This window comes from Leptonychotes weddellii, chromosome 10, assembly GCF_054177405.1.
Source record: "Leptonychotes weddellii isolate Sample4059 chromosome 10, ASM5417740v2, whole genome shotgun sequence".
Classification (NCBI taxonomy): Eukaryota; Metazoa; Chordata; class Mammalia; order Carnivora; family Phocidae; genus Leptonychotes; species Leptonychotes weddellii.
In genome coordinates this window covers 102833294-102857680 of record NC_138378.1, presented here as the reverse complement: position 1 = coordinate 102857680, position 24387 = coordinate 102833294, and the positions used below count along the sequence as shown (strand labels likewise).

Here is a 24387-nt window from a genome sequence, read left to right as displayed (position 1 = left end):
GGGTGGATCGGACTAAGTCTCTCTCACGGTGTGGGGCTCCTTCAAAGACCTGGCGCTTGTCATGGAGGAACTTAAAGGAGGGTGACGAGAGGATGAGCCAGGAGCGGGTGCTAATGGGGTGGGGGTGGGTTGGGTGGAGGGTTGAGTAGAAGAGAGGGAGGTACTCACAAGGATCCCAGCCCACCTCTGCAGCCACTCCATGGTGACCCCTCAGGCCTGCCAAATGCTCTCCATGAAAAACAAACTCAGGTCCTAGAGAGACCGGGTGGAGGGTCCCAGAGGCTCCCAGACACGAGCTTCTGTTCAGTAGCGGCTCATTCCAGACGTATCCAGCTGCTGTTCTCCGGGTCAGTAGAATTCAGGGCCTCCAGCAGAACCTTCCCCAAAGGCCAGCAGACACCTTTCACATCTGTGGCCTCTTAGCATTTGATCTATCTCATTTGGCATCGTCCATGCAATCCTATGAACTGCGACTCTCCTTAAACTTAACACAGAAAGGAGGTGAAGCCGGGCAGGTGAACTGAGTGCCCACAACCGCATAGCTCACAGATGCTGGACTCGCACCAGCCTGACTCCAAGTCCAGAATCCTTTCCCTATACTGGAGCTGTGTCCCCCATGACCCCTCAGTGACTCTTCACCCCAAACACCCTACTGCTCGTAACTTTCCGGAAGGACCCAGGCAAGCTGGTCCTTAGCACTGCTTATCCCAACCACTTCCTGCTGGGTGTGGCCCAGTATTGCCTCCCCGCCCAATTCCTGGTCTCCTTGAAGTGCTCTCAGGAGAAGGACTCATCGAGAATCTGCACAGCTATTCAGGACTTTGTGGGAGGCAGCATTTGGGGTGTAACATACACGGCCAATGGCAGAGGAATTGAGCACCGAGAGCAGGGGTCACCCCCATGGCGTGGGGAGGTCCTCTCATGGAGGCCAGCCGCCCCCCACCAGCTGTCTGGGAGGCCAGTCTTCGGCATGACCTTTGCAATGGCCCTGCTTAGAAATAACACGCTTTAGGCAAGGGACGTGCACCTGCAGAGTGTGTCCAGATTGCGGTTTTAAAAGACCGTGCCCTCTCTTCAACTAAGGGGTAGGGACATGGCATTTTATTTTCTTACTATTTTTGAAATTGTGCATACATGAGATACATCGATATAAAAGGACTGTGATATGCTTGTGTTTCACAACTTTTAAAAATGAGGCGAATGAGACCCAAAATGTGTCTTTTGGAAAAACGGACACGCCGTCTAATTTCCAGAGCAGTTTTGCTAGCCTGGTGTCACCTGGTCTGGGTCTGGGCAGGGTTTCTTAGGGTGAGGCCAAGCTGTGGACAACGCCAGGACTCCCAGCGGGAGCTCTCACTCCTTTCTGCCAAGGCAGGACGCACATCAAGACCGGGGGCTGTCTCGACTCTAGATTCTAGAGAGTGCCCAGGCGTTTCCAGCCAGACCCAGAACAGGGATTTTCTGGCCAGCAGGCAGGGAGACTCACCCCTCGATATTCCCTGTCAGGCAGGTAATGGGGCCGGATCCAAGCCTGGGGACATCTTGGATGTCTTGACTCAGTACCGAGGACTGTCCTGGAGGTGAGTGAAGATGTGACAAGACCCTGAATGACCCCTTCATTGCAGGGCGGGGGATGACCCCTGAGCATCACAGAAAACCATTCCTCTAGCAGACAGATGAGCCACCTGGTTAGTGGTTTTCAATGAGACACTTCTGGTTTACTCTGAGGAAGGAATGCAAAGCTTCCCCAAACCACTACATTCCCCAGTTCAGGAACTGAGACCTGAGCAGGAGGAGTTTGGGGGAGAAACTACATAAATGTTTGGGTTGAAAATCTTCCCTAGCTTTCATTTCTCCCTCCGGGGCAGAAGCTCAGAAGGAGGCAGTGGCCTTTGAAGCCAGAGCTGTGCCTGAATCCTAGCTGCCCAGCTCTGTGCAACCCTGAGCAAGTTACTTAACCTCTCTGAGCGTGTCTCCTTACCTTTGATGCTGGGATACTAATACGGCCTGAGCACTGTCATGAGGATTAGAGAGAGTTTAAGCATCCAGCGCAGTGCCTGACACAAAGTAGACTGAAATGGTAGCTGGCATCCTTATTAAAGGGCGAGGCTCAGAGAGGGCAAGTAACCTGTCTGAGGTCACACAGCCAGATGGTAAAAGAGCAAAAAGTAGAGCAGATCGTTCCCAACCCCTAATCTGGCACATTCCCCCATCGTGACTGCCTCATGCCGGCCTGTTCCTGCTCCGCTGTAATCAAATCCAGGCTGCCACAGGCTGCAGGGAACTGGACTCGTGCTTTGAACACCCAGCTCCTGCCAAACGTGAGAGGGCAGGTTTGCTGTTTCCTCAGCCCGGAATCTGGCATCTCTGGCCCCAGACTGAACCTCAGTGTTGAATCCCTGGCATCCTCCCTCGTGATGCTGCACAGAAATAAACCCCAAACATTTTGAGACCCTTTGAAATGTTCCCAGACACACTTGGCAGAGAATGAGGGGATATGGAAAAGCAGGGAATCCAATAAACTCTGGAATGTTGCATATTTTCATGCCTAGAAACCCATCCAACTCTGATTTCCTTGGAATTTTAGGAGCAGCTTGGAAGATGGGTTGCACTCTAGAAGACACCCTTTAACAGCAGGTTTTCACGAGCCAAATAGGAAGACAGCGATGAGGGCAAAGCTCCCCACTCTTGTTTTCGATGAAAACAGCCATGCCCAGCGGCAGTGGCTAGTGGGGCACGACTGGGCTCGGCATCCAGGGAAGGGTCGCTTTCCCTTAAAAAGAGGGGCGAAGGGGCCCACTTGGCCCCCCTGCCCCAATGCCAACGCTCAAAGTTACAAATCAACAAAGTCTGCCGTGCCCTGGAAATCCGTTTCTTGGCTGGCTGTTCCGGTTGGTGGGGACAAGGAGAGGAGTTGCTGAGTTCTGGTTTGGTTTTCTACTGCAATAAGGACCCGGCAAGCTCCAAGGCCCCGGGGTGTCTCCCAGAAGAAGAAAGGCCTGTCTTGGTAGCGCCTGAGCTGTTCTGGCGTCGCTGGCATTCTCAACCTCCCTTTTCTTTTCTGTTCCCGCACCGCAGTGGCGGAGGCGATCACAACCTCAGCAGCGTCACCACCCTCCCAAGTGAGTACGCGCTCCCTCGGGCTCCGGGCTGGCGGGTGGGCTCGCAGCGGCTCTGCGCGGCTCTGCAGCGCCTCCTGGTGGCGGCCGCGGGCTCGGCAGGGAGCCGGGCGGCGCAACTCGGCCGCGTTCGCCAGGGGGCGCTGCGTCCCCGAGGCGCTGGCCCTGCTCTGCTTGGGGAGCGTCAGGAAAGCCTCGGAGGGATGTTTTTTAGAAATTGCATTTGTCCAAGGAAGGAAGAGAGTCAGAGAGGAGAAGAGAGTTCAGACCAAATCTTAGTGCAAGTCAGTGTCAGGAAATGAGTCCAGAAAGAAGGAAAGGGCACCCATCTCCGCTTTGCCTGTCATTCTGAGCAGAGCACCTTTCTGGGAGGCGTTGATCTGGGTTTGGCTGCATTAAGCGCCACTGCATACAAAGACGTTGAATTCCCGTGTGTGGCTTTAGGAGATGCTGCTCTTACGGCAGTGAGAGCTGAAGTTACTTTGTGCAGGCTGTGCAAACACAGTGGGGTTTGGGGCCCGTTAAATTTTCCTGAATTTACTTCACCAGGGGCCTGCTGGGAATGATTTTTTTTTAAGCCTGAGCCCCATTCTCTGAATGGTCTTCTTACATGTCTTTTTCTTCTTCTTAGTGCATACATATCAGAGTGCATGTTCTTAAAGCACACATGCACGAAATGTTACCGTTAAATTATCTTCCCTTCACACCTTCTAGCTAATAATTTTGCCTAAGAACTTAATTGGTCCCATTCTCATTTACTTTTCTTGTAATGATCCCTTTGTAACATATCTTTAGAAGCTAAGAAGGTATTTGAGGTTTAAGGCTCCAAGACTTTGATGATAGAGATGGCTTCATCTCCACGTGGGCAGGACTGATTGGGCTTCACACAGGGATATCTGTTTTGCTATTTGCAAATCCCGTTGAATGTAAGTAGGTGTAGTCCGGTGGCACAAATCCTCCCTGTCTTTATTGCTAGGGGAGGTGGTTTGGGTTGCTTTTGTGAGTGTGATTGACTGGGCTGAGAGCTGGCCCAGCATCTACAACAGCTTGCGGGGCTCGCCGATTCCTGCACTGTTGTTGTGGATAAGATGGCTGGAAAAGGCTCAAGACCTTTCACTGCAGTGATTCACAAAGGACTGAGACAGTGCCAGCCCCCACCCCCAGGTGGACTCCCCGGACACACTTGGCCCAGCAATGGATCATTGCCTGTTCAGACGCTTCCTTACTAGAGCTGTGAAGACAGTTTGATTGTAGGGGCCGGATAATCCCCAGGGAAATAACTACATGAAAATGTGTTTAAAAACTTACGAGAAGCAGAACAGAAGCTCAGTTTGACTCCCTCTTCAATTTAACCCTGCAAAGACTCCAGTTCTGGATGCTTGGGAAATAGGAGTGTGAAGCAAGATCCCTGCCCTCAAGCCATCATCACAGTCTCTTTGGGGGATGTCGCCCTAAAGACAGATGCACGTACCAACAATTATAGCTATGAACAAAGTTTAGGGGAAAATAAATAAGAAGGTGGTTAACCCTACCTTCTGAAAAGGGGTTTTAAGAGCTAGAATTTAACAGGTAAAGAAAGCGGATGGCACATTCCTGGCACAGATAACCACATGCGCCAGCAAGTTTTTGCTCTAAACGATGTGTAGCGCCTTACTATGACATTCCTGATACATAGCTAGCTGGTCTGTGCTGGATTCCTCCAGTAATGGGGAACCAAAGATAATCATTTCTATTTGCAGATGGCTCTAGTGATTTCACAGCTCTTCCTTCTATTGAGTAGAAATCGGAGTAATTTCTATCCATTGGGCACAGCGACCCCAAAGCCAGAAGGAAGGAGTTCAATGCATACGTGTTGTGGAGGTCCCGCTGCAGGGCTTGGTTCTAGAGAGCACTCTGCTGGATGGCCTGATGCCTGAGAGTACCGGCTGGTACCTAGCCCGTTCCTTTCCCACATCCTAGCTGATTGTGAGACAGGGGAAAGTGCCCTGTATTGGAGCTGAGAGAGTAGAGTTCTGGCCTGGAATTCATTCTCAGTAACCCCATGACTTGTAGCAAATCTCCCAGCCTTCCTCAACCTTGAGTCACCCTTCATTCAGTCCATAAGCATTTGTTGAGCATATGTGAGAGTCTGGGGTGTATACGGACCCTGCTCTCAGGAGTTCTCAGCCAAGCTTCGGAGATGGAAAAGTGAGAAGTCAAGTGTAGATCCAATGTGGTAAAGACATTAGAGTGCATGTGATTGAAAAGATCAACCAAATGGCAAGCCTTTAGCCAGACTGACCAAAGGGGGATGAGAGGAAGAGAGCCTCAAAATCAGGAACAAAAGAGGAGACATTGCTACAGAAATAAAAAGGATTATGAGGGTATTTTGAACAATTGTACACCAATAAATGAGATAACTTAGAGAAAATGGTAAAATTCCTAGGAAGACACAAATTACTGAAACTGATTCAAGACAAAATAGAAAATCTGAATAGATTTGTAACAAAGTGATTGAACTTTAAAACTTACCACCAAAGAAAGCCCAGGCTTTTCTGGTTTCACTAGTGAATTCTATCAAACACCGAAAGAAGAATTTACAGCAATTCTTCACAAACTCCTCCCAAAAATGGAAGGGGGAGGGACTACTACCCAATTCATTCGATGAGACTGGTATTATCTTAATAACAAAAATAAGACAAAGATATCACAAGGAAGGAAAACCGCAGACCAGTATCTCTTTTGAATATATATGCAGAAATCCTCAACAAAATACTACCATGCAAAGTACAGCAACATATAAAAAGGATTATACCCCATGACCTAATGGGATTTATCCTCGGAATGTAAGGTTAGTTTCAAATAAAAAAATCAATATAATAGACTATATCAAAAGCATAAAGGACAAAAACTACACGATCATCTCGATAGATGAGAAAAAGTATTTTATAAAAACTAACACCCTCTCATGATAAAAATATTCTACACACTAAGAATAGAAAGAAATTTCCTCAGTCTGATAAAGGGCATCTGCAAAAGCCCACAGTTAACATCACACTTAATGAGGAAAGGCAAGATGTTTTCCTTCTGAGATCAAGTGGTATATTCTTGCCAATTTTATTCAACATTATGCTGGAGGTTCTAGTCAGAACAGTTAAGCAAAATAATGAAAGAAAAGACAATCAAGATTAGAAATGGAGTAAAGCTATCTGTATTTGCAGCTGTTATAAATAAGACCCGAAGGAATCCACTACAAATTATTAGAACTAATAAATGAGTTCAGCAAGATTGCAGGGTACAACATCAATATGCAAAAATTAATTGTATTTCCATACCCTAGCAATTAACAGCCTAAAAATGAAATTAAAAGAAAACATTCCATTTACAATAACATCAAAAAATACTTAGGAATAAATTTAACAAATAAAGTGCATCTTTTATGCTTTTAAGATTATAAAACATTGCTGGAAGAAGTTTAATCAGACCTAAATAAATGGAAAGCCATCCCATGTTCATGAATAAGACTTGATATGATGGCAACATCCCCCAAATTAATCTACAGATTCAATATAATCTCTATCACAATTCCAGCTGGCTTCTTTGCAGAAATTGACAAGCTGACTGTAAAATTCATATGGAAATTCGAGAGGCCCAGAATAGGCAAGATAATCTTGAAAAACAATAAATTCAGTGGATTCACAATCCCCAATTTCAAAACTTACAAAGCTCCAATACAAGACAATGTGGTACTGTCATAAGGATAGCCATATAGGTCAATGGGATAGAATTTGTAAGTCCATAAATAAACCCTCATACTTATGGTTAACTCATTTTCAACATGAGTGCCAAGACTAATGGGGAAACAATAGTCTTTTCAATAAATGATGCTGGGATAATTATATAGCCATATACAAAAGGATGAAGTTGGAATCCTACTCATACCATATACAAAATTAACTCAAAATGGATCATAAGCTTAAATGTAAGAGCTGAAATTCACCCTTAGAAGAAATTATAGGAGCAAATCTTCATGACCTTGGGCTAAACAAAGCCTTCTTAGATCTAATGCCAAAAGCACGAGTGACAAAAGAAAAAAATAGACTGGACAAAATTAAACACTTTTGAGCTTCTTCAAAGGATACCATCAAGAAAATAAAAAGAAAACCCAAAGAGTGAAAGAAAATGTTTGAAGATCATATCCAGTAAGAAACTTGTATCTAGAGAATACAAAGAACTCTTATAACTCAATAATAAGACAATTCAATTTGGGCCAATTAAAAATGGGCAAAGAATCTGAATAGACATTTCTCCAAAGAAGGTATGCAAGTGACCAACAAGCACATGAAAAGATGCTCGACATTAGTAACCATCAGTGCAAACCAAACCATAATGAGATACCATCTCACATCCACTAGAATGGTTATTTTAAAAAAGATAAAAGTTGGTGAGGATGTGCAGACATTAAAACCCTCATAATGCTCCTATGGGAAGGTAAATTGGCACAACTCGTTTGGAAAAAGGTTTGTAAGTTTTTCAAAAGGTTAAACAGAGTTACCATATGATCTAACATTTCCACTCCTAGATACATATCCAAGAGAAATTCACGCAGAAGCTAGTACAAAAGCGTTCACAGCAGCACTATTCATAATAGCCAAAAAAAGTGGGAACAATTCAAATCCTTCAACTGATGAATGGGTAAATGTGGTATATCCACACAATGGGATATTATTTGCCAGTGAAAGGTATGAAGTGCAGATCTATGCTATAACATGGATGAACACTGAAAACATTATTTCAAGTGAAAGAACCAGCCACAGAAGACACGTATGATTCCATTTATAGGAAATGTCTAGAACAAGCAAGCCTATATAGAGAGAAGGTAGATTAGCGGTCACCACAGGGTTGGAGGGGAGGGGGAGGGACTGCTCCTGGGCACAGGGTTTCTTTTTGGGGTGATGAAAATGTTCTAAATTTGATTATGGTGATGGTTGCACAATTCTGTGAACATACTAAGAGCTATTGAACTGCACTTTAAATTGTGAATTTTATGGTACGTGAATTATATTTCAAAAAACTATTATGTACTTAGAAAACAAAAAGAGGGGCACCTGAGTGCTTTAGTCCACCAGTTCAGGTCCTGGAATCAAGCCCCAAGTCAGGCTCCGTGTTCAGTGGGGAGCCTACTTCTCCCTCTCTCTCTGCCACTCCCCCTGCTTGTGCTCTCGCGCGCTTGCTCTCTCTCTCTCAAATAAATAAATAAAATCTTAGGAAAAAGAAAAGAAAAAAAGAAAAGAAAAATGCATGAGAGAAGCACCAAACCCAGACTCACGTTTATTCAGCAATAATTTGTTAAGCACCTTTGTGTGTTGCCCATGTGGTTAAGCATCAGCCTGCTAGACGCTTTCTTTCCATACTGAGAGAACAGTAAGGTTAAGAGCTTTAAGGGTGAGGGTTTCTTGTCTCTGACATGCACTGGAACTTATCAAAGGAATTTGAAGCTTGTTTTGGGATAGTTACTAAGCGTGTCTCTTCTTTGTATTTCCAGACATCCTCCGGGAATTCAACCCTTCCCTGAGGGGCTTCTCTGTTGGCACCGGGAAAGAAAACAGTCCTGGAGCCTTCCTAAATCAGGCTGTAGCAGGAGACCGAGCCGAGTGAGCAGGGGAGCCTTGAGGGTGACCACACAGATCCTCTGGGGACCCAGTCAGGGGCTTGGCCTGGACTGGGGTGTATGGCTGATGGCTGGGGGCTTGGTTCAAGAGAGAGGCCTTGGGGTCAAAGACTGGACTGGGTGAGCTCTCCTGGGGTGTCCGTCACTGTGGGACACAGAAACCTACTAGCCCATCCCCAACCCCACCCCAGGAACTAGTCACAGTTTACTCTGACGCCAAGTATATGCTTACTCTCATTTATTCAGGACAGGAATCATCCAAATCAGATTTTGTAAAACCTAATCCATTTTATAATAAATTCTGTGGCTACGTTTTCCTTTTGGTGGGAGAAGGGTGAAAGGCTACCAGTTGACTGCCTAAAAATTTTGGCATTAATATTACCATAATTTTGTTTTTTTCCAAGCATATGTCAGCTGGTGGTATGCAGAGAGGTATTTGTAAGCATGATTAGATCAGGGAGGCATCCAAGAAGGAAACCTTGGTGAAGAACATAAAGTTCATGATTCATATGACCCTGGATTTCTCCCCTGCTTTCCTCAAGGCCGTGGGGCCCTTTTGTGCAAGTAATCCTTCTGTCTGAGCACATCCTGAGTCATAGGGAAGAGTTAGCGATTACTACTCCCATATTACAGATGAAGAAACTGTAGCACAAAGAGGCAAAGTGGCCTGAACAAATATGTCACCTCGACCACGTGGCCTGTTGTCCTTGTGCCCAGCAGGCCCTTGCCCAGGTCCGGTAATAACCCATCATAACAGCAGTGACCAACATAGCAGGTACCTTCACATTTACTAGCCCCGTGTTCTGTGCAGCCCCTGTTAGCAGGTCAGACATCCAGGTTTTCTTAACAGTGATATTGAGGCGCAGAGAGGTCAAGTGATCATCAAACTCTGGTCCTCAGAGCTGATGCCCAATGGCTTCTACTGATGAGGAAACCAAGATGCAAGTTGGTTATATGGCTTACCCCAAGTCCCCGCCCAGGATATCTGATACCTACCTAGTCCCCTGTGACTAAGACCAGGCCAGCTGGGTTAATAGTTAATACATGACAACCGCTGTTTCCTGCTGGGATGGTGCCAGAGACCGGGGATGGTGGTGGTGGTGTTAGGAGATGTAATTCAGTGGATCATTTCTGATATGGATGCTTACCCCGTGCTGCTCTAAGTCCTTTATTTAATCCATCCGACAACTCTATGAAGATGGTATGCTTCCCATGCCCGTCTTACACAGGACCAAACTGAGGGTTTGCAAGGTTAAGCACTTTGTCAAGCTCTCCCAGCTGGTCAGTGGTGGGACCAGGATTCAGCCCCGTGCTGCCTGGCTCCAAGAGGGGCTCCTACTCCGTGAGGCTGCTTTGCTCATCTCATGTACTGCTCCTCGGGACCCTGAAGATACAGGGGTTTATCTCCACGTTTGCAGTCTTTTGGGACGGCGAACTTAAGTTACATATCCACAGTTAGCAGGAGGCAACTAAATGTCAAACCCAGGTGTGTCTGACTCAACCATGTCACCTTGAGGGTGAGGGTACCGTGGAGGTGAAGCTCACGGCACCCACAGAATCAGGCTCATACCAAGCCGTGCGTGACATGGAATGTACATGCAGCCTTCTGTTTGCCCCGAATGAGCCTGGCTCAGAAGAGAAACATGCCATTAAGTCACCCGCTTATATGTGGAATGCTCTGCCCTTCCCAAAGCATGGTCACAACTCACCCCAGCCCTCCACCTCCAGAGGAGACTGAATGGGGAAGGTGCTCTGGGACGGGAGCATGGCCTTCTGTCCAACTATCCTGCTGCATGTTTGATTCCTGCTGTCTCCGCGAAGTCCCCTCCCTGCCCCAGCTTCATGGTCCCTGCTCCAGCTTCACGGTCCCTGCTCCTCAGATGACTTCTGTTTGTGTGTGTGCCCGCAGGGATTTACCTGTTCAGGCCAGGAGGCTGGTGGACCTGATGAAGAATGATACGGTAATTCTGGGGGAAGAGCCACCTGGGACACCTTGAGCTAGCATTCCCCGGAAGAGGGAGTGAGCCGGAGAAATCCGTGGAGACAGAGAGGGTTAGGGTCGGAGACCACATGGAAGTCCAGAGAATCCACCTTTAAAAACCACAAGTGATCTTGCACCTACAACTGGTGACCTATAACCTCAGGACCCCAAAAGCGCAGAACAGAAAATAGTAATGTCCATTAAACCCTCTGGTATGTGAGGACCCATCCCTGCCAGTGTTCAGCACTTTATCTTCTTCTTGACTTGACTCTGGAGCAAGGCACTTACTTGTTTGTTTCCTATTCATTTCAGAAGATAAATTTTCAGGAAGATTGGAAGATAATAACCCTGTTCATAGGAGGCAATGATCTCTGTGATTTCTGCAGTGACCCGGTGAGTCTCCAGGCCCTTAACTCAAGACTCCCCCAGGGAGGCATTTCCACACCAGGTGGCTAGAGCAAGTGAAGCAGGATTGGGACTTGGGGCTTGTAGCCAGGAATTAACCCTGAGACCAAGAGTGCCTTCACCTCCAGGGAAAGATTCAACAAAACTGGTTATGAAATTGATCTTGATTAGGTTTCATAACAAGAGAGTCTGATCATAGCATTCTAGAAACCAAGATAACATTCCAAGGATCTAGAAAAATCAGGTGTATCTATCTTCATATAGATCATAGGTCAGCTCCTTTTTCCAGCATTGAACTGCCTTACCGTCTCTATTTTGAATGGGAAAGTTGATTTCCTACTGCAAGCATTTAGGCGTGGTTCAGAGCCAAGTCAATCCGATGGGGTTCTTGATGGGAACCCCAAGAGCCAGGCTGCTGCCCTGTGGGTGTGGTGCTTCTTCCTGGAACCCCAGAATCCCTGAGCTGGAAGAAACCCCACAAACCCTATTGACCACACTCCCACCTGCGGCAGGAATGCCTTCCCTAGAACCTAGCTATTGAATATTCCCAGTGATGGGCAGCTTTTTAATTTGCCCTAATTAGTATTATAAGCAAGTATCAATTTTTTGGTAGTGGTTTGTGTTAAGCCCAAATCGGTCTTCTTGTAACTTCCACCTTTTCTGCCCATGTTGGCATGCCTGCACTTCTTCTACATTCAATTCAGCTGACTTTAAAAATAATAGGCTTTTAAAATTATTTTTATTTTATAAGCAATACACACTGGAAACACATCAAAGCACAAAGAAAAAGATATTTTCTGTAATTACAACATCCAGAAGTGCCATTGCTAACATTTTGTTAAGTGTCTCTCTGGCATTTTTCTATGAAAATGGAGAAATTATTATTTGCTAAAAATAGCATCATTCTGGAAATATTGTTTGGTGATCTGTTTTTTTTTTTTTTTCAGTAGCAATCCATTGGGAAGATGATCCTATGTCAGTAGTTTTCCATAAAATAATTCTTAATGACTGTATAACTAGCCCGTAACCTATATTGGCCACACTTTACTTAACTGTCGCCAATTATTGCATATTTAGCTTATATTGCTTTTAATTATGCCTGTTACAAATAACACCAGAAATAAAAAAAAAATTAAAATAAATAAATAACACCAGGAGAAACATCCATCTTTATGTGCATCCATAATTGTTTCCTGATATATATTCTAAGTAGTAAGACGTTTAGGCAAGAAGATATGTACATTTCCCCTACTGTTTTATCACAAAAATTTCCAAACATACTGAGAAATGGAAGAAAGAATTATGTAGTAAATGCCCATATACCCACCGCCTAGGTTTTATAGTTGTTAACATGTTGCTGTATTAACATGTATTTATCCATCCGTCTTATTCTGGGGGGGTGGGGACTCTGCACACTTTCAGTGCTTTGGATACAGATTGCCAACCTGCTTCCAGAATGTTGGTATCAGTTGTCTACCTCCTCACGCTCCATCTGTCAATGTATGTTATTTGTTTTAATAGCTGCTAATCTAATAAATGAAAAAATTTATCTTGTTTTCAAAATTTGCATTTATTTGATTAATAGGGAGGAATAAACCTTTATTTTGCTTGTTTAATCCTCATTTAAATTCCTCCTGATAAATTCTGTATGATGGCTATTGGCTCTCTTCTGTTAAGGTATTTATCATTCTCTTATTGATGTCTAAAAACCCTTATATTAAGTATACTAGCCCTTTATCAAATATGTTGCCTATTTATTGTTTTCCATTTAATTTTGTTTATAGTGTTTTCCGATAAACAGAATGTGTTTAATGTCTAGTATCATTTGCTGGGCGCGTATTATACTCCAGGCACTGTACTAGGTGCTAAGCTTCACAGCTCTGTCCTCAAAGAACTCACAGTCAGGAAGGGAGGTACAGACAATTCACCATAACATGGTAAGGACAACATTGTGGCCCCAAAGTAAGAATGGCCATGAGAATTTGTATTTTGTAGGGTTGGGCGGGGGGTCAGGGATGTACACGGAGCAGGACACCTTCCAACTAGGGCTGGAAAATGACATTTGTCAGGCAGAAAGAGGATCAGCAGAGCAAAATTTAGGAAGTGGGGAGTCTTGCTGAGACTTGGGAGCTTCTGCCCCGAGGGGCAACCCTGCCCCCCAGACCCGTCACAGCATCAAAGTCACCAGGGTCTGGGGTTTTCAGGTTGTGATGTGACAGGCTCACAGTGGGCCTGGGGCTGTTAGTGAAGCAGGCAGGGAAGTTGGACCACGGCCCAGGCTCCACTTCTTGAACGTTAGTTAGTTTGTTTTTTTATAATTTTTTTATTGTTATGTTAGTCACCATACAGTACATCATTAGTTTTTGATGTAGTGTTCCATGATTCATTGTTTGCGTATAACACCCGGTGCTCCATGCAGAATGTGCCCTCTTTAACACCCATCACCGGGCTAACCCATCCCCCCACCCCCTCCCCTCTAGAACCCTCAGTTTGTTTTCCGGAGTCCATAGTCTCTCATGGTTCGTCTCCCCCTCCTATTCCCCCCTTCATTTTTCCCTTCCTTCTCCTAATGTCCTCTATGCTAGGTTTGATTCATTTGGTAGAGCAGGGCTCTTGGTTAGATTTCAGCCAGAGAAAGGGTTCCACTTTAAAAATAAAATAAAATAAAAGCCACCAAGTATGGAGGTCAGAAGAAATAACAATTAAAATGCGTTTATGCTTGAGGGAGGGGATTTACAGGACCCTCTTCCCCTACGATTATCTCCTTAAATGATTTGATGGGGCAACAGATCCCCAGGTACTTGAGGCTCTAAGGCAGAAGAGCTCGGCCAAAGGACCAGAGAATATTCAAACTGCAGGAGATCTTAGAGGTCCCGTGCTCCAACACCCCATTCTAGAGGAGCCCAAAGATGTAATAGGCTTTAGCTAAGTCCCCGCATCTAGTTAATGTGGAGTGGATCCAGAGCTTTCCATAATTCCATGCAGAAAAAAGAGGTTTTCCTGGAGGTCACAACCATGACCAGCCTAAGGATGGTGGGGTTGGTCTGGACGCTGGGGGCCCCAAAGGCAAACCTTATGTTTCAATGTCGCCCATTCTGGCTAACATACAAGAAGGAGGGGACCCAAGACATGGGTGGGCCTGGTCCGCAGAGAGATTGAGTGGTGGATGGTGTTAGACCTTCCCTGTTCCCGCAGGTCCGCTACTCTCCCCAGAACTTCACAGACAACATCGGGAAGGCTCTGGACATCCTCTATGCTGAGGTGTGTAGGCTGGGTGGTGTGGCCTCTAAGCAGCTCAGCCAACAGTCCTTCTTAGGCCTCAGACCTGGCCTGGAGGGGGCTTTGACTTCCTGCCTGCCTTTCCCTGGAAGCCAGCACTGACCATGCTGTTGTCCTGGTCCCAGAGCCTGAACACAGGGGTCAATGGGGGGCGGGAGGGGGGAGGCAGGGCAGGAGGAATGAAGGAAGTAGACAGGGGCATGAAAGACCACAGACCTGGTATCTGGCAGGAGAGGCTGGTCCCAGACCCAGATGAGAGACTGGGGCCACCAGCCTCAATCCTCCTGGGGATTGGCCTCACCTTTGCTCAGGTTCCTCGGGCATTTGTGAACCTGGTAAAAGTTCTGGAGATCATCAACCTGAGGGAGCTGTACCAGGAGAAGGAAGTCAGCTGCCCAAGGCTGATCCTCAGGTAAGAAGGAAGCTTCTGCCCCTGTTCCCTAAAGCGCCAGGGGACCCTTAGCAGAAAGCAACTCTGCTTCGTTAGAAAGTCCAAGGGTAGATGTGTGAGGAGGGCTAAGACCACCCCATTTTCTAAACTGACGAGGCCTGATGGGTTTTTGTGACCCCAAGGTGGGCCTCAGTTACCCTCGGAGTCTGTGTCACAACCCGACCATGCTCCTGGTTGTCCTGGCAACTCAGTCCTCCTGGGAGGGAAGGGCAAAGCGTGAGAAATGGAGTGGGTCTGTGTGGGCCGGGCTCACAGGCCACCACCAGGTGTATCCAGAGCTTCTCCGTCCTTGAGGCTCATCTCCAGGACAGAGGGAGCCTCTCTATCTGGTGTGGGTGTCCTAGGCTGGGCACTCACAACTGTAGGGCTACAGTCACTTGCTGGAGGAGAGGATGATCAGGGAAGAGTCTTCCCCGAGCACAGAGAGCTCTGGCCCTGAGAAGGCCCTAGAAAGGCCTTCATCCCCCGTCTCCAGGGCCAGACAAAGGTGGCTCCCTCTCTATTACACATCTCCATGACCTTCAGGATTAAGACATCCTTCTAATCTGAGCATGAGCATTTCTGTCAGCATTCCCTCCTGCAAAGCCGCCTCTGGACCCGTAGCCCAGGTCCCGATGGCTGTGGCCCCGCCCCCAGCTTCCTCCCCAGCTCTGTAGCCCTTGGCAGGCCCCCACGACAGCCCCGAGCACAGCACGTGGTGATGACTCACCTGCCTCCGCCACAGCCCTGCCCTCGGTGTGAGTCCCTACTAGTGCAAGAGAGTGGCTGTTTGCTGAAGGAGGGAATGAATAATTCACAGGGGCCAGATCTGCTCTTGGAAATGAAGGGGTACCTTGGCTGCTACCCTGAAGATGCATGCCAGACCTCACCTGGGGGCCCAGACTGCACAGGTGCCCCGGGGAAAGGCTGAGGACACCGTGAGCGGGAGGATGGCTGCCGAGTGACACCTGCCATTTAACGTGGCTGGTGTCAGGCGTGCTGTATTTTCGGCTGCTGACTCATCCCCTGGCTCCCATTTTCTCCAGTCACTGGGCCACACAGGGGGTTCAGTGTATTCATTTCAGAGCACCTTACCCAAAAGCCTCTTGCTGCCCATCACTGCAGGGTTTTTAGACAATTACATTTAACGGTTCAGAGAAGGCATCTGCCAGGTCCCTTCTCAGCTCTGAAACAGCCAAGCCACTGACTGTCAGGTGAGACAGACTCGGGTCACCTTGTCCTGCTGCCGCTCTGTTTTTCTGTCTCCGTGGTTGTGCTTTCCTTGGAGGCGTGAGTCTACTCTGAGCCATCCACACTATCATCCCCTCACCCCCTGGAAAAAAAAAACCCAGATGGGCAAGATGACCAAACAGAGCAGAGGTGCAGACTGGACAGAAGCAGTTTAACCAGGGATTAGGAGCTCAGGTTCAGACCAGACAGATTTGAGTTCAAGTCCTGGCTCCCACACCTAGTCTCCATGTGACCTTGAGCAAGTACTTAACCATGCTGAGCTCAGTTTTCTCATCTATAAAATGGGGGTGATGATACAACTTCTTGAATTGCGAAGAGGATTAAATGGGTTAATATCCATAAAGCTCTCTGCACGGTGAGCATTAGGATGTGTGAGCCCTTATGATGAGTGTTGTTGTTGCTGTTGTTATTTAAAGTAGGTGTGCCTTATCTCAGCTGCACGGTCTGTCCTCAGACAGTCACAAGGTAACTCAGCTCTGTAAGTCATTCCTGCAGATGTTAGAAGTAATTGTCTCATGTTCATGCAAAAATGCGGCTCTGGGGCACTTTCTCCAGCTCCGTCTGGTGCAGTGGACAGGTTAGCAGCCGGGGCCTCCCTTACCGCCGACTTCCAACACCTCCAAGTCAAATAGGTTCTGAATCTCAAGTCCGTGTCATGCATTTAGATGGTGATTTTGGTGGGGTGAGGCATCTCTTTGGTTTGGTCCGCAGAAACCTCTGCCCCTGTGTCCTGAAGCCTGATGATAACTCAACAGAACTTGCCTCCCTCATCGAAGTGAATAAGCAGTATCAGGTAAGCCGGGAAAGTGTTCTAAGGCCGCACAGGAACTGCTGGGTGGTCTGATTACTCGGGTTAGAAAATGAAGTCGTGCTTGTGTTTCCGTGACCCCAGCTGTCTAGTGTGAGGGTGTGAGGTTACCACTGACCAGTTTGCAGATTTAAAGACACCTTGAAAGGCCGCAGGGACTGTGATTTGGTGTATTTGCATCAAGCCGTAGAGCCAAGTCACTGAACACACTTCACCAAATCCCAGTTCCTGGCCTTACACACAAAATACTTCCATTTGTGGGCGCCTGGGTGGCTCAGTTGGTTAAGCGACTGCCTTCGGCTCAGGTCATGATCCTGGAGTCCCAGGATCGAGTCCCGCATCGGGCTCCCTGCTCGGCAGGGAGCCTGCTTCTCCCTCTGACCCTCCCCCGTCTCCTGCTCTCTCTCTCTCATTCTCTCTCAAATAAATAAATAAAATCTTTAAAAAAAAAATACTTCCATTTGTCCACGGAGAGTTATGTGAGTTTCTGACTCCTGGCCGGGAAACCCTTTCCATCTAAGAGAGTCTAGAGGATTCAGTGAGATAACACGCATTTCCTCTGCTCTCCTCTCCCGAGAGTCCAAGAGTCAGCCGATGATCTCCAGACATCCAGTGGGTTATTCATTTTAGGCCTTTTTCCATCCAATCTTTGACCAGGGCAGCTGAGGCTCCCTTGACAATCTTGAGTTTCCCCCAAAATAATCCAGTCACTCAAGAGGACAATGGTAGCCTTCCAGCTCTTCTAGAGTAGGCTGCAAACAGTTATCAAGATGGATCCATCCTTCAAATGCATGGACTCCTTGGAGCAGAACCACTTCCCTGCTTTGAGGCCACCACACCCATCAGGGCTATCAGGGCTCAGGGGAACGAGCCTCTATCTATCGTCCTCTGGGCGACTCCCCAGCTGCACTTCCTTCTGCTGTGGGCAGGCACCTCTGCCTCTGGTGAGGGAGTCCATGGCCTGGACCAGGAGAAGGAAGGCAGCCAAGGTTATGGCCATGAGAACAAACCTGTTCCGGGTAGAACAGGTTCTTGGGGGCAAGCAACAAAAACATACGCAATGCTGGTTAATTTAACCAGTTGTATTTATTTAAGCAGACTGTCTGGAAGAGTTAAAAAGCTAGGATCAGAGGCGGGGCCGCCAGAAATCACGGCATCCCATGAAATTCTAGGGGCCAGGCCATAAGGATCAAAATCAGGCCAAAGAACTCGTTCAGTGGAGTCACTGCTGCTTCTAGGACCTGGACACAGCTCCCACCCTCAGCAGAATGGATTCTGTGCTGTCCATCTTTCTAGCACTAGCTCTGGAGGGCCCCTGGGCATGTGCCTAAGCCCGAGGGTGAGGGTCATTGGGAAAGCCCGCATTTGTCTTTCTCACCTTACACACTGGGAGGCAGGCTGCTCTTAATACAGTGGAGTTTTCCCAAACATAGGAAGTGGATTCAGATGTTCTTCCCAGGTCTAATCTTGGTTACCACTGAGATCCAGGAGTTCATGGTCAGCCACAGGAGGCCATCATACCCACCGTCAAAATCCTCTCCCCACTTTCTGCAAAAGCTATGGCTCCCATGGAGGAGGCAATTGCCTCCTCCGTGGAGGCAATCGTTGCTATCATTGACCACTGTGTGCCAGGCATTCTGGACACTGTTTCTTTCACTTCTCAAGAGGTACATGGTTCCACTGTGAGCCACTGTGGCTGATCCACAGAGTAACCGGTAGCATTAGAAGGGATCTAAGGGATGGTCTGGGCCTGGCCGAACATCCTCCATTTACAGATGAGGAAAGAGAGGTCCAGATAGGGAAAGCATCTTGCCGAAAGTCACACAGCTACTTAGTGGCCTCTGCACTCTCTCTGGCTGACCCTGGGAAAAGTACATGTGGTGCCTTCTGTAATGACCCCACTGATGTTCCTGACTTCCTTCTCCGGCCAGGGTCCTGGCCCCAGATGGTAGCAATCTGGTAAGCAGTGAAATGGCAGAGGCCGGCAGAACCTGGAGCCAGAATTGGGATAACTCGTCCTCCTGGACCTGAGCCCAAGTGGGAGCTATGAGAGTAACAGCTCTGTTACCCTCCTGGACAGACCTGAGAGTCTCAAAGAAGTGTGCATGCACAGGAGCATGCGTGCCCGCGCACACACACACACACACACACACACACACCATGCACAAATGATATAAATGGGCATTAAATGCCATTGCTGATTCACCTTTGATTTTCTGAACAAATGTAGGACAGAAACAAATGAAATGTAAGGATTATCCAAAAAAGTCATTAAATTGAATTCATACCCTACCCCTCCCCCACCCCCTGCCCCAGTCTTTAATCAGAAGCTTTCAAAGGAGATCAAGCTGGAGAGTAGGCTGCAAAGGAGATCAAGGGTTTGGGTTTTTCCTTGCCTTTCCTTTTTTTCCCCCACAGCCTAGGTCAAATATATGCAATTGCAAGCAGAGGTTGGGGTTGAGGTAAAGGCTGATCTTAAAAGTAACTAGCTGGTTACTGATCAGTTGAGATTTTGTTACAGATTGATTTCACTCCAGGGGCAGACTCTGTTTAATTCTATGGCAGAGAAAGAGGCAGCACAAAGCCCGAGCAGATGTGGGGAGCCCCCTGACCCCTGACCCCTTCGCCTCCTGCAGGAGGGGACTCACCAGCTGGTTGAGAACGGTCGGTACGACACAAGAGAGGATTTTACGGTGGTCGTGCAGCCATTCTTCGAAAAAGTGGACATGCCAAAGACGTCGGTAAGGAAAGCAAGCATCGTGGATAAAGGGGAGCCACACAGAGCCCAGGCGGTTCTGACTGTCATTTGTGTATCGGATGCCCCTCTAACACGGCCCCTCCTTTATGCCCCGTGACCAGGCGGGGCTGCCCGACAGCTCTTTTTTTGCTCCTGACTGTTTCCACTTCAGCGGCAAAGCTCACGCTTACGTGGCCAGCGCCCTCTGGAACAACATGGTAAGAGGACCGAGGTAGGGAAACCTATTCTCCCTCTGCAGGAGAAAGACTCTGGAGAGCTTTTGAAGGAGTTCAGAGGCCCATCACTCAGGCTGTATGATCCCCCGCCCCGCAGCGATGACAGACCCCCTTGCCTGCGGCCCTCTCTCCGTTCCCCAGCCCTGACCTACAGCCTGACCTTTGCATTCTTACCACCTCTTTCCACTCCTTGCTTTAGCTGGAACCTGTTGGCCAGAAGACAACACAGCACAGTTTTGAATACAAGATCAATATCACCTGTCCGAACCAGGTAGTGTGCGAAGCACGTCCTTGCAAACAGGTCTACTTATCTGAGGCATCTTTTCCAGGATTTTAGCATCTCAGGTTTCTCCGCTCGTTTCATTCCCAGTTCCCACCCGCACCCCAGACTCCAGGTGATCATCCACAGAGCCCCAACTGGTTGGACCGTAAGGGGTGACAGCCCCTTGTGGCCAGGGGTCCCTAGTGTCCCTTTGTCTCTCCACGTCCCAGGGAGCCCCAGCAAGCTCCTGGACTGCACACAGCCGGGAAGAGGAAAATGGCAGTATCATCCAGCTCTCTTGGCGACTAGGGGGCAATAGAGAACGTCAAGGCCAGGATGGGGCAGAAGGATACCCTGTTTCCACATAGCCACTGCCTCCATGGCAGGATAGAAAGAGTGAGGAATTGAGACCTGGAATATCTGCTAGGGCGATGGGGTGGGGTGTGGGGAGGGCTGGTCAAATGAAAGCTGGAGCTAGAAAAGCAGACATTAACTGGGAAGGCAAAGCAGAACCAGACCCCCATGTTCACTCACAAATGGTCAGAGAGATACTTGGACCTCTGTAGCTGTTCCCTCATCTCTACGAATTCCTCCGTATTGCCAGAGGAGTCTCAGGTCTAGACTGGGAACCTCTGAGCTGGGACTTACATGGAGCAGGACCTCAAAGCACCTGACTTTCTTGCCTGGGTAGGGTGGGAGTGGCCTGGGGTGGCAAGGGGTCTAGGGAGTAGGGAATAAGCAGAAGGTGGTGCTCTGCTGTGGGGGGGCGGGGCAGGGGCAGGAAGGAGAGGAGATGCAGCTACCCCAGCCAGCTGGGTGGGAGGCGGAGCGCAGACTTGCTCGCCTGGGAGCCACTGCAGGGTTTATTCTAATTGTTCCTACAAGTTCAGGTTGCAGAGAAGGCCCAGTGCATCCTGGGAGGGAGCCCACAGCAGTCAGCCTGGCAGGGAGGGGCTTGGGAATGCGGGCAGGGGAGGCCGACAGTGTTGTGCAGGAAGCCAGCGGAATTTGCTGGAGTTGCTCACCACCCTCTTCTCACAGTTCTGGCCGTTTCTGAGCACCTACAAGAACAGAATGCAGGTATGAGCTTGTTTCTTCCGGTGGCCCTCCAGCCAGCACGGTGGGCAGGCCCTGAGCCGGGACTGGCCCCACAAGGGGGGTGGGGGATGTGGGCAAGAGTCCTGCTGGGCAGCCAAGGGGGATTAATGCTCTTCTGTAATGTCCACCCACCTACACCTTCGGACGGGGCGGTGGGCAGAATAAGCCACACTGATAACAGCCCAGGTGGGACCACCCAGTCAATCCTCTTCAAAGACCTGGGTGAAGAGAGTTTTCCTCTTATAAAGCTGCTGCAGAAGCAGAGGTGGTGGCCAGGGGTGGAGTGGGGTTATTGTGCTGATGCTCTGATTCTCGCACCTGATTGTGGGTGGGGGGAACGGGGTCTGAACTAGATTAGCAGATCCCAGCCTGGGATCACCTAGGGAGGCTTCTACAGGTGCCCTTCCAGGTACCCCCCCCCCCAGGGTGGGACCCAGGAGCTGTGTTTGATGAAACTCTCCAAGTGAGTCTGATGCCCAACCAGCCTCTCTGGTACCTTTCAACCCTAAGATTCTACCATTCATTCTATGCCTTTAGAGTCATGGGAGCCAGCTGCCATGCAGGGACAGAGCCCCTTCTGCCTCGACGCCCACCTCAGGTAAGCCCCTTATGATACACCAGAACCCAGGGCCCCTCCACAAGGACTCAGAGGCCAATGAGTGCCCTGACAAGACTTGGCATATATAACTAAATGACGCCATTTGGGCTGGTGTTTGCTTCCTGTCTGGGTGGTTGCCTGGGACAGGTCCCTGCTTTGTCCCCCTCTGCCCTGCAGTGATGTCTTTACCCTATAGGACCCAAGGTGGCCAGACCAGGAACTGTTTGCTACCCTCTCAATTCAGCCTGTTAGTCGGGGACCCCCAGAAGCTCCCCCCTTCATGGCCCAGCCCAGTGGTGTGACCTCCCTGAGGGCCAGAGCTGGGGATGCGGTGCCCAGGGAGTCCCAAGAGCGAGTCAGCTCTTCAGGGTGCCCTGTGGCCCCAGGCTTTGCGGTCACTGCTGCTTGCAGTAGAGCCAAGAAGTTCCTTGGAGTCTTCAAAAGAGATTTGGGATGGGCAAGGCCTGACATGACTATTTCTCAGATTCTTGGTGGAAATCCAGAACGCAGCTCTAGATGGGCTGAGCCTCAGACCCTGTAGCTCATCTCAGATGGCCCACACCCAGGGGGCCCTGCCCTTGGGTCACAGCTGGCCTCCCACCCCCCCACTGGGGCTGATGTGGTAGATTCCCCTCCGCCCCCCCTACCGTCCATCCATCCATCCCCTTCCCGTCCTCTCCCTCAGCACCTCTCTCCCCACAGGCCCAGGATTTGTTTGTTGGGTCTTCTATGGGGAAACCCATCATATAACCTCTGCCTCTGTGGCCCCCCCCCACACACAGGTTGTGCCTCTGGTCTTCCTTCCAAGTCGGAAGCACTAGACCCTGACTACAGGTTCCTTCCCTCTGACCCAAGTGTCTTGTCTTGGCTTGTCTTTCCAGTGCACAACCTGAGAGCGGCAGACATCCAAGTCGTGGCTGCGCTGGGGGACTCTCTGACTGTAAGGACGCTTGGGCCCCAAGTGCGTTAGGGTAGCTGTACCAGTCAGTTCCAGGGCCTGTACCCCTCCCTTCTGCATTCCCCTGCCCCTCAGGCCTGGCTCTGTCCATCCCAGAGCGTGGCAGTGGTTTGGTTTTGCAGTCACTTTCTCAATCAGGTGTGCAAGGGGCAATCTTTTTCAGGAGCGAACCGAATTGTCTCAGATAGTGGAGGTTTTGAACACCTCACAATGCTTTTTTTAACAATTGCAAAAAAGATGTCATTTCAACTCAAAATAATCTTCTGAACCTAGCCGCGTGGGTGCTCTTTTCCCTTTGGATTATGCTTTAGGAGTAGCTCATACCCTCACATATATTCTGTCTCTGCACCTGCATGGAAAGCAGCAGACTCCACAATTGTGGCTAAAGCTCTGCTCCGAAGTTCCAAGAAACAGGGCTCTGACCCTCCCAGATGACCACTTTCTGGCAACATTTCTGAGGCCATAAGATTGCCTTACAGAATGTCCTAGAGGGAAAGCGGAGAAATGTGAAGTTTCTGAGAAGCCTGCCCACTGCTGTCCACTCCAATCTATAGGCTCCTTCTTCGTGCTTGTAAGAGAACTTCGGAGCATAATGCTGGTAGTAATAATACGGCAGTGTCTCACGTGTCCAAAGCACTTTGGAGTGTTCAGTGCTGTTTTTACGACCATGATCCAATTTGGTCATCAAAGCAATCCTATGAGATCATCAAGTCATGTCCTCAGTGCAGTAAGGAGGCAACTGAGAGGCAGGGAAGGCCTATGGCTGGAAAGGAGTGTGGCAGAACGCAAGCCTGGTCTCTGACCCCCAGTCCAGGGTCTGCTCACACCGCATGATGAGTGTGTTGGGAACTGCCCGTATCCCTTTCCTCAGACTTACTCCTTTTCCTATGGACTTTGGTGTGTTTTCAAAGGCTGGCAATGGAATTGGTTCCAAACCAGATGACCTTTCTGATGTCACCACTCAGTATCGGGGACTGTCATATAGGTAATGTTAACCCTTCACCCCTTCCCGCCCCAGGCTCACCCCCAGAAATTGGGTGAGGGGGTGTCTCTTGTAAATGCGTAAATACTGAAGAGCAAGGACCAGGTCCAGAAGGGGCTTTCAGAAGGAAAACCGATGTGTTTCTGCAAAATGTGACCATATGATGAGTGGAAAGGATATTTTATTGTTTAACCAACTGAGCCACCCAGGCGCCCCTAGGATATTTTATTGTTGATAACTTTTTTTTTCTTTAATTGTGCAGAAAAAGAAAACCAGGGTTCTTGTCAGACTCCTGGGTCAGCAAATCCAACATGAAATGCACCCGAAAAGCACCAAACCTCTGAGTCTTCACCTGCCTGTTTACATGGCTATGCACACGTGGAAATCTCCGTCTGTTTGCTGTCTCTATGTATTTATTCATGTCGTTCTGTGCTCACACCTCTGCCTTCACATATATGTCCACGTCTGTCCAGAAAACTCTGAAATGCAACACACTACTTCAGGAGGAAAGGACTAAGACTCACCAGCCCCGAGCCCTCTCCGTGTGCCTGCACCCGACTAGGCACTGAGACCGGTGGGCAAGGGGGGGACAG

The 24387-nt window shown here is 48.6% G+C and overlaps 1 protein-coding gene across 1 annotated transcript in view; it reads left to right on the top strand.

Annotated features, from left to right (window-relative positions):
* Window positions 1–24387, top strand: part of PLB1 (phospholipase B1) — a 99500-nt gene that overhangs the window by 33433 nt on the left and 41680 nt on the right. Inside the window, exons 19-33 of the mRNA XM_081796987.1 lie at window positions 1455–1580; window positions 3079–3122; window positions 8644–8752; window positions 10679–10730; window positions 11063–11143; window positions 14351–14416; window positions 14746–14846; window positions 16827–16908; window positions 19560–19664; window positions 19783–19878; window positions 20096–20167; window positions 21200–21238; window positions 21794–21854; window positions 22736–22794; window positions 23724–23797. Coding sequence (XP_081653113.1) covers window positions 1455–1580; window positions 3079–3122; window positions 8644–8752; window positions 10679–10730; window positions 11063–11143; window positions 14351–14416; window positions 14746–14846; window positions 16827–16908; window positions 19560–19664; window positions 19783–19878; window positions 20096–20167; window positions 21200–21238; window positions 21794–21854; window positions 22736–22794; window positions 23724–23797 — 1167 coding nt within the window. The remainder of the gene's footprint in view (window positions 1–1454; window positions 1581–3078; window positions 3123–8643; window positions 8753–10678; window positions 10731–11062; window positions 11144–14350; window positions 14417–14745; window positions 14847–16826; window positions 16909–19559; window positions 19665–19782; window positions 19879–20095; window positions 20168–21199; window positions 21239–21793; window positions 21855–22735; window positions 22795–23723; window positions 23798–24387) is intronic.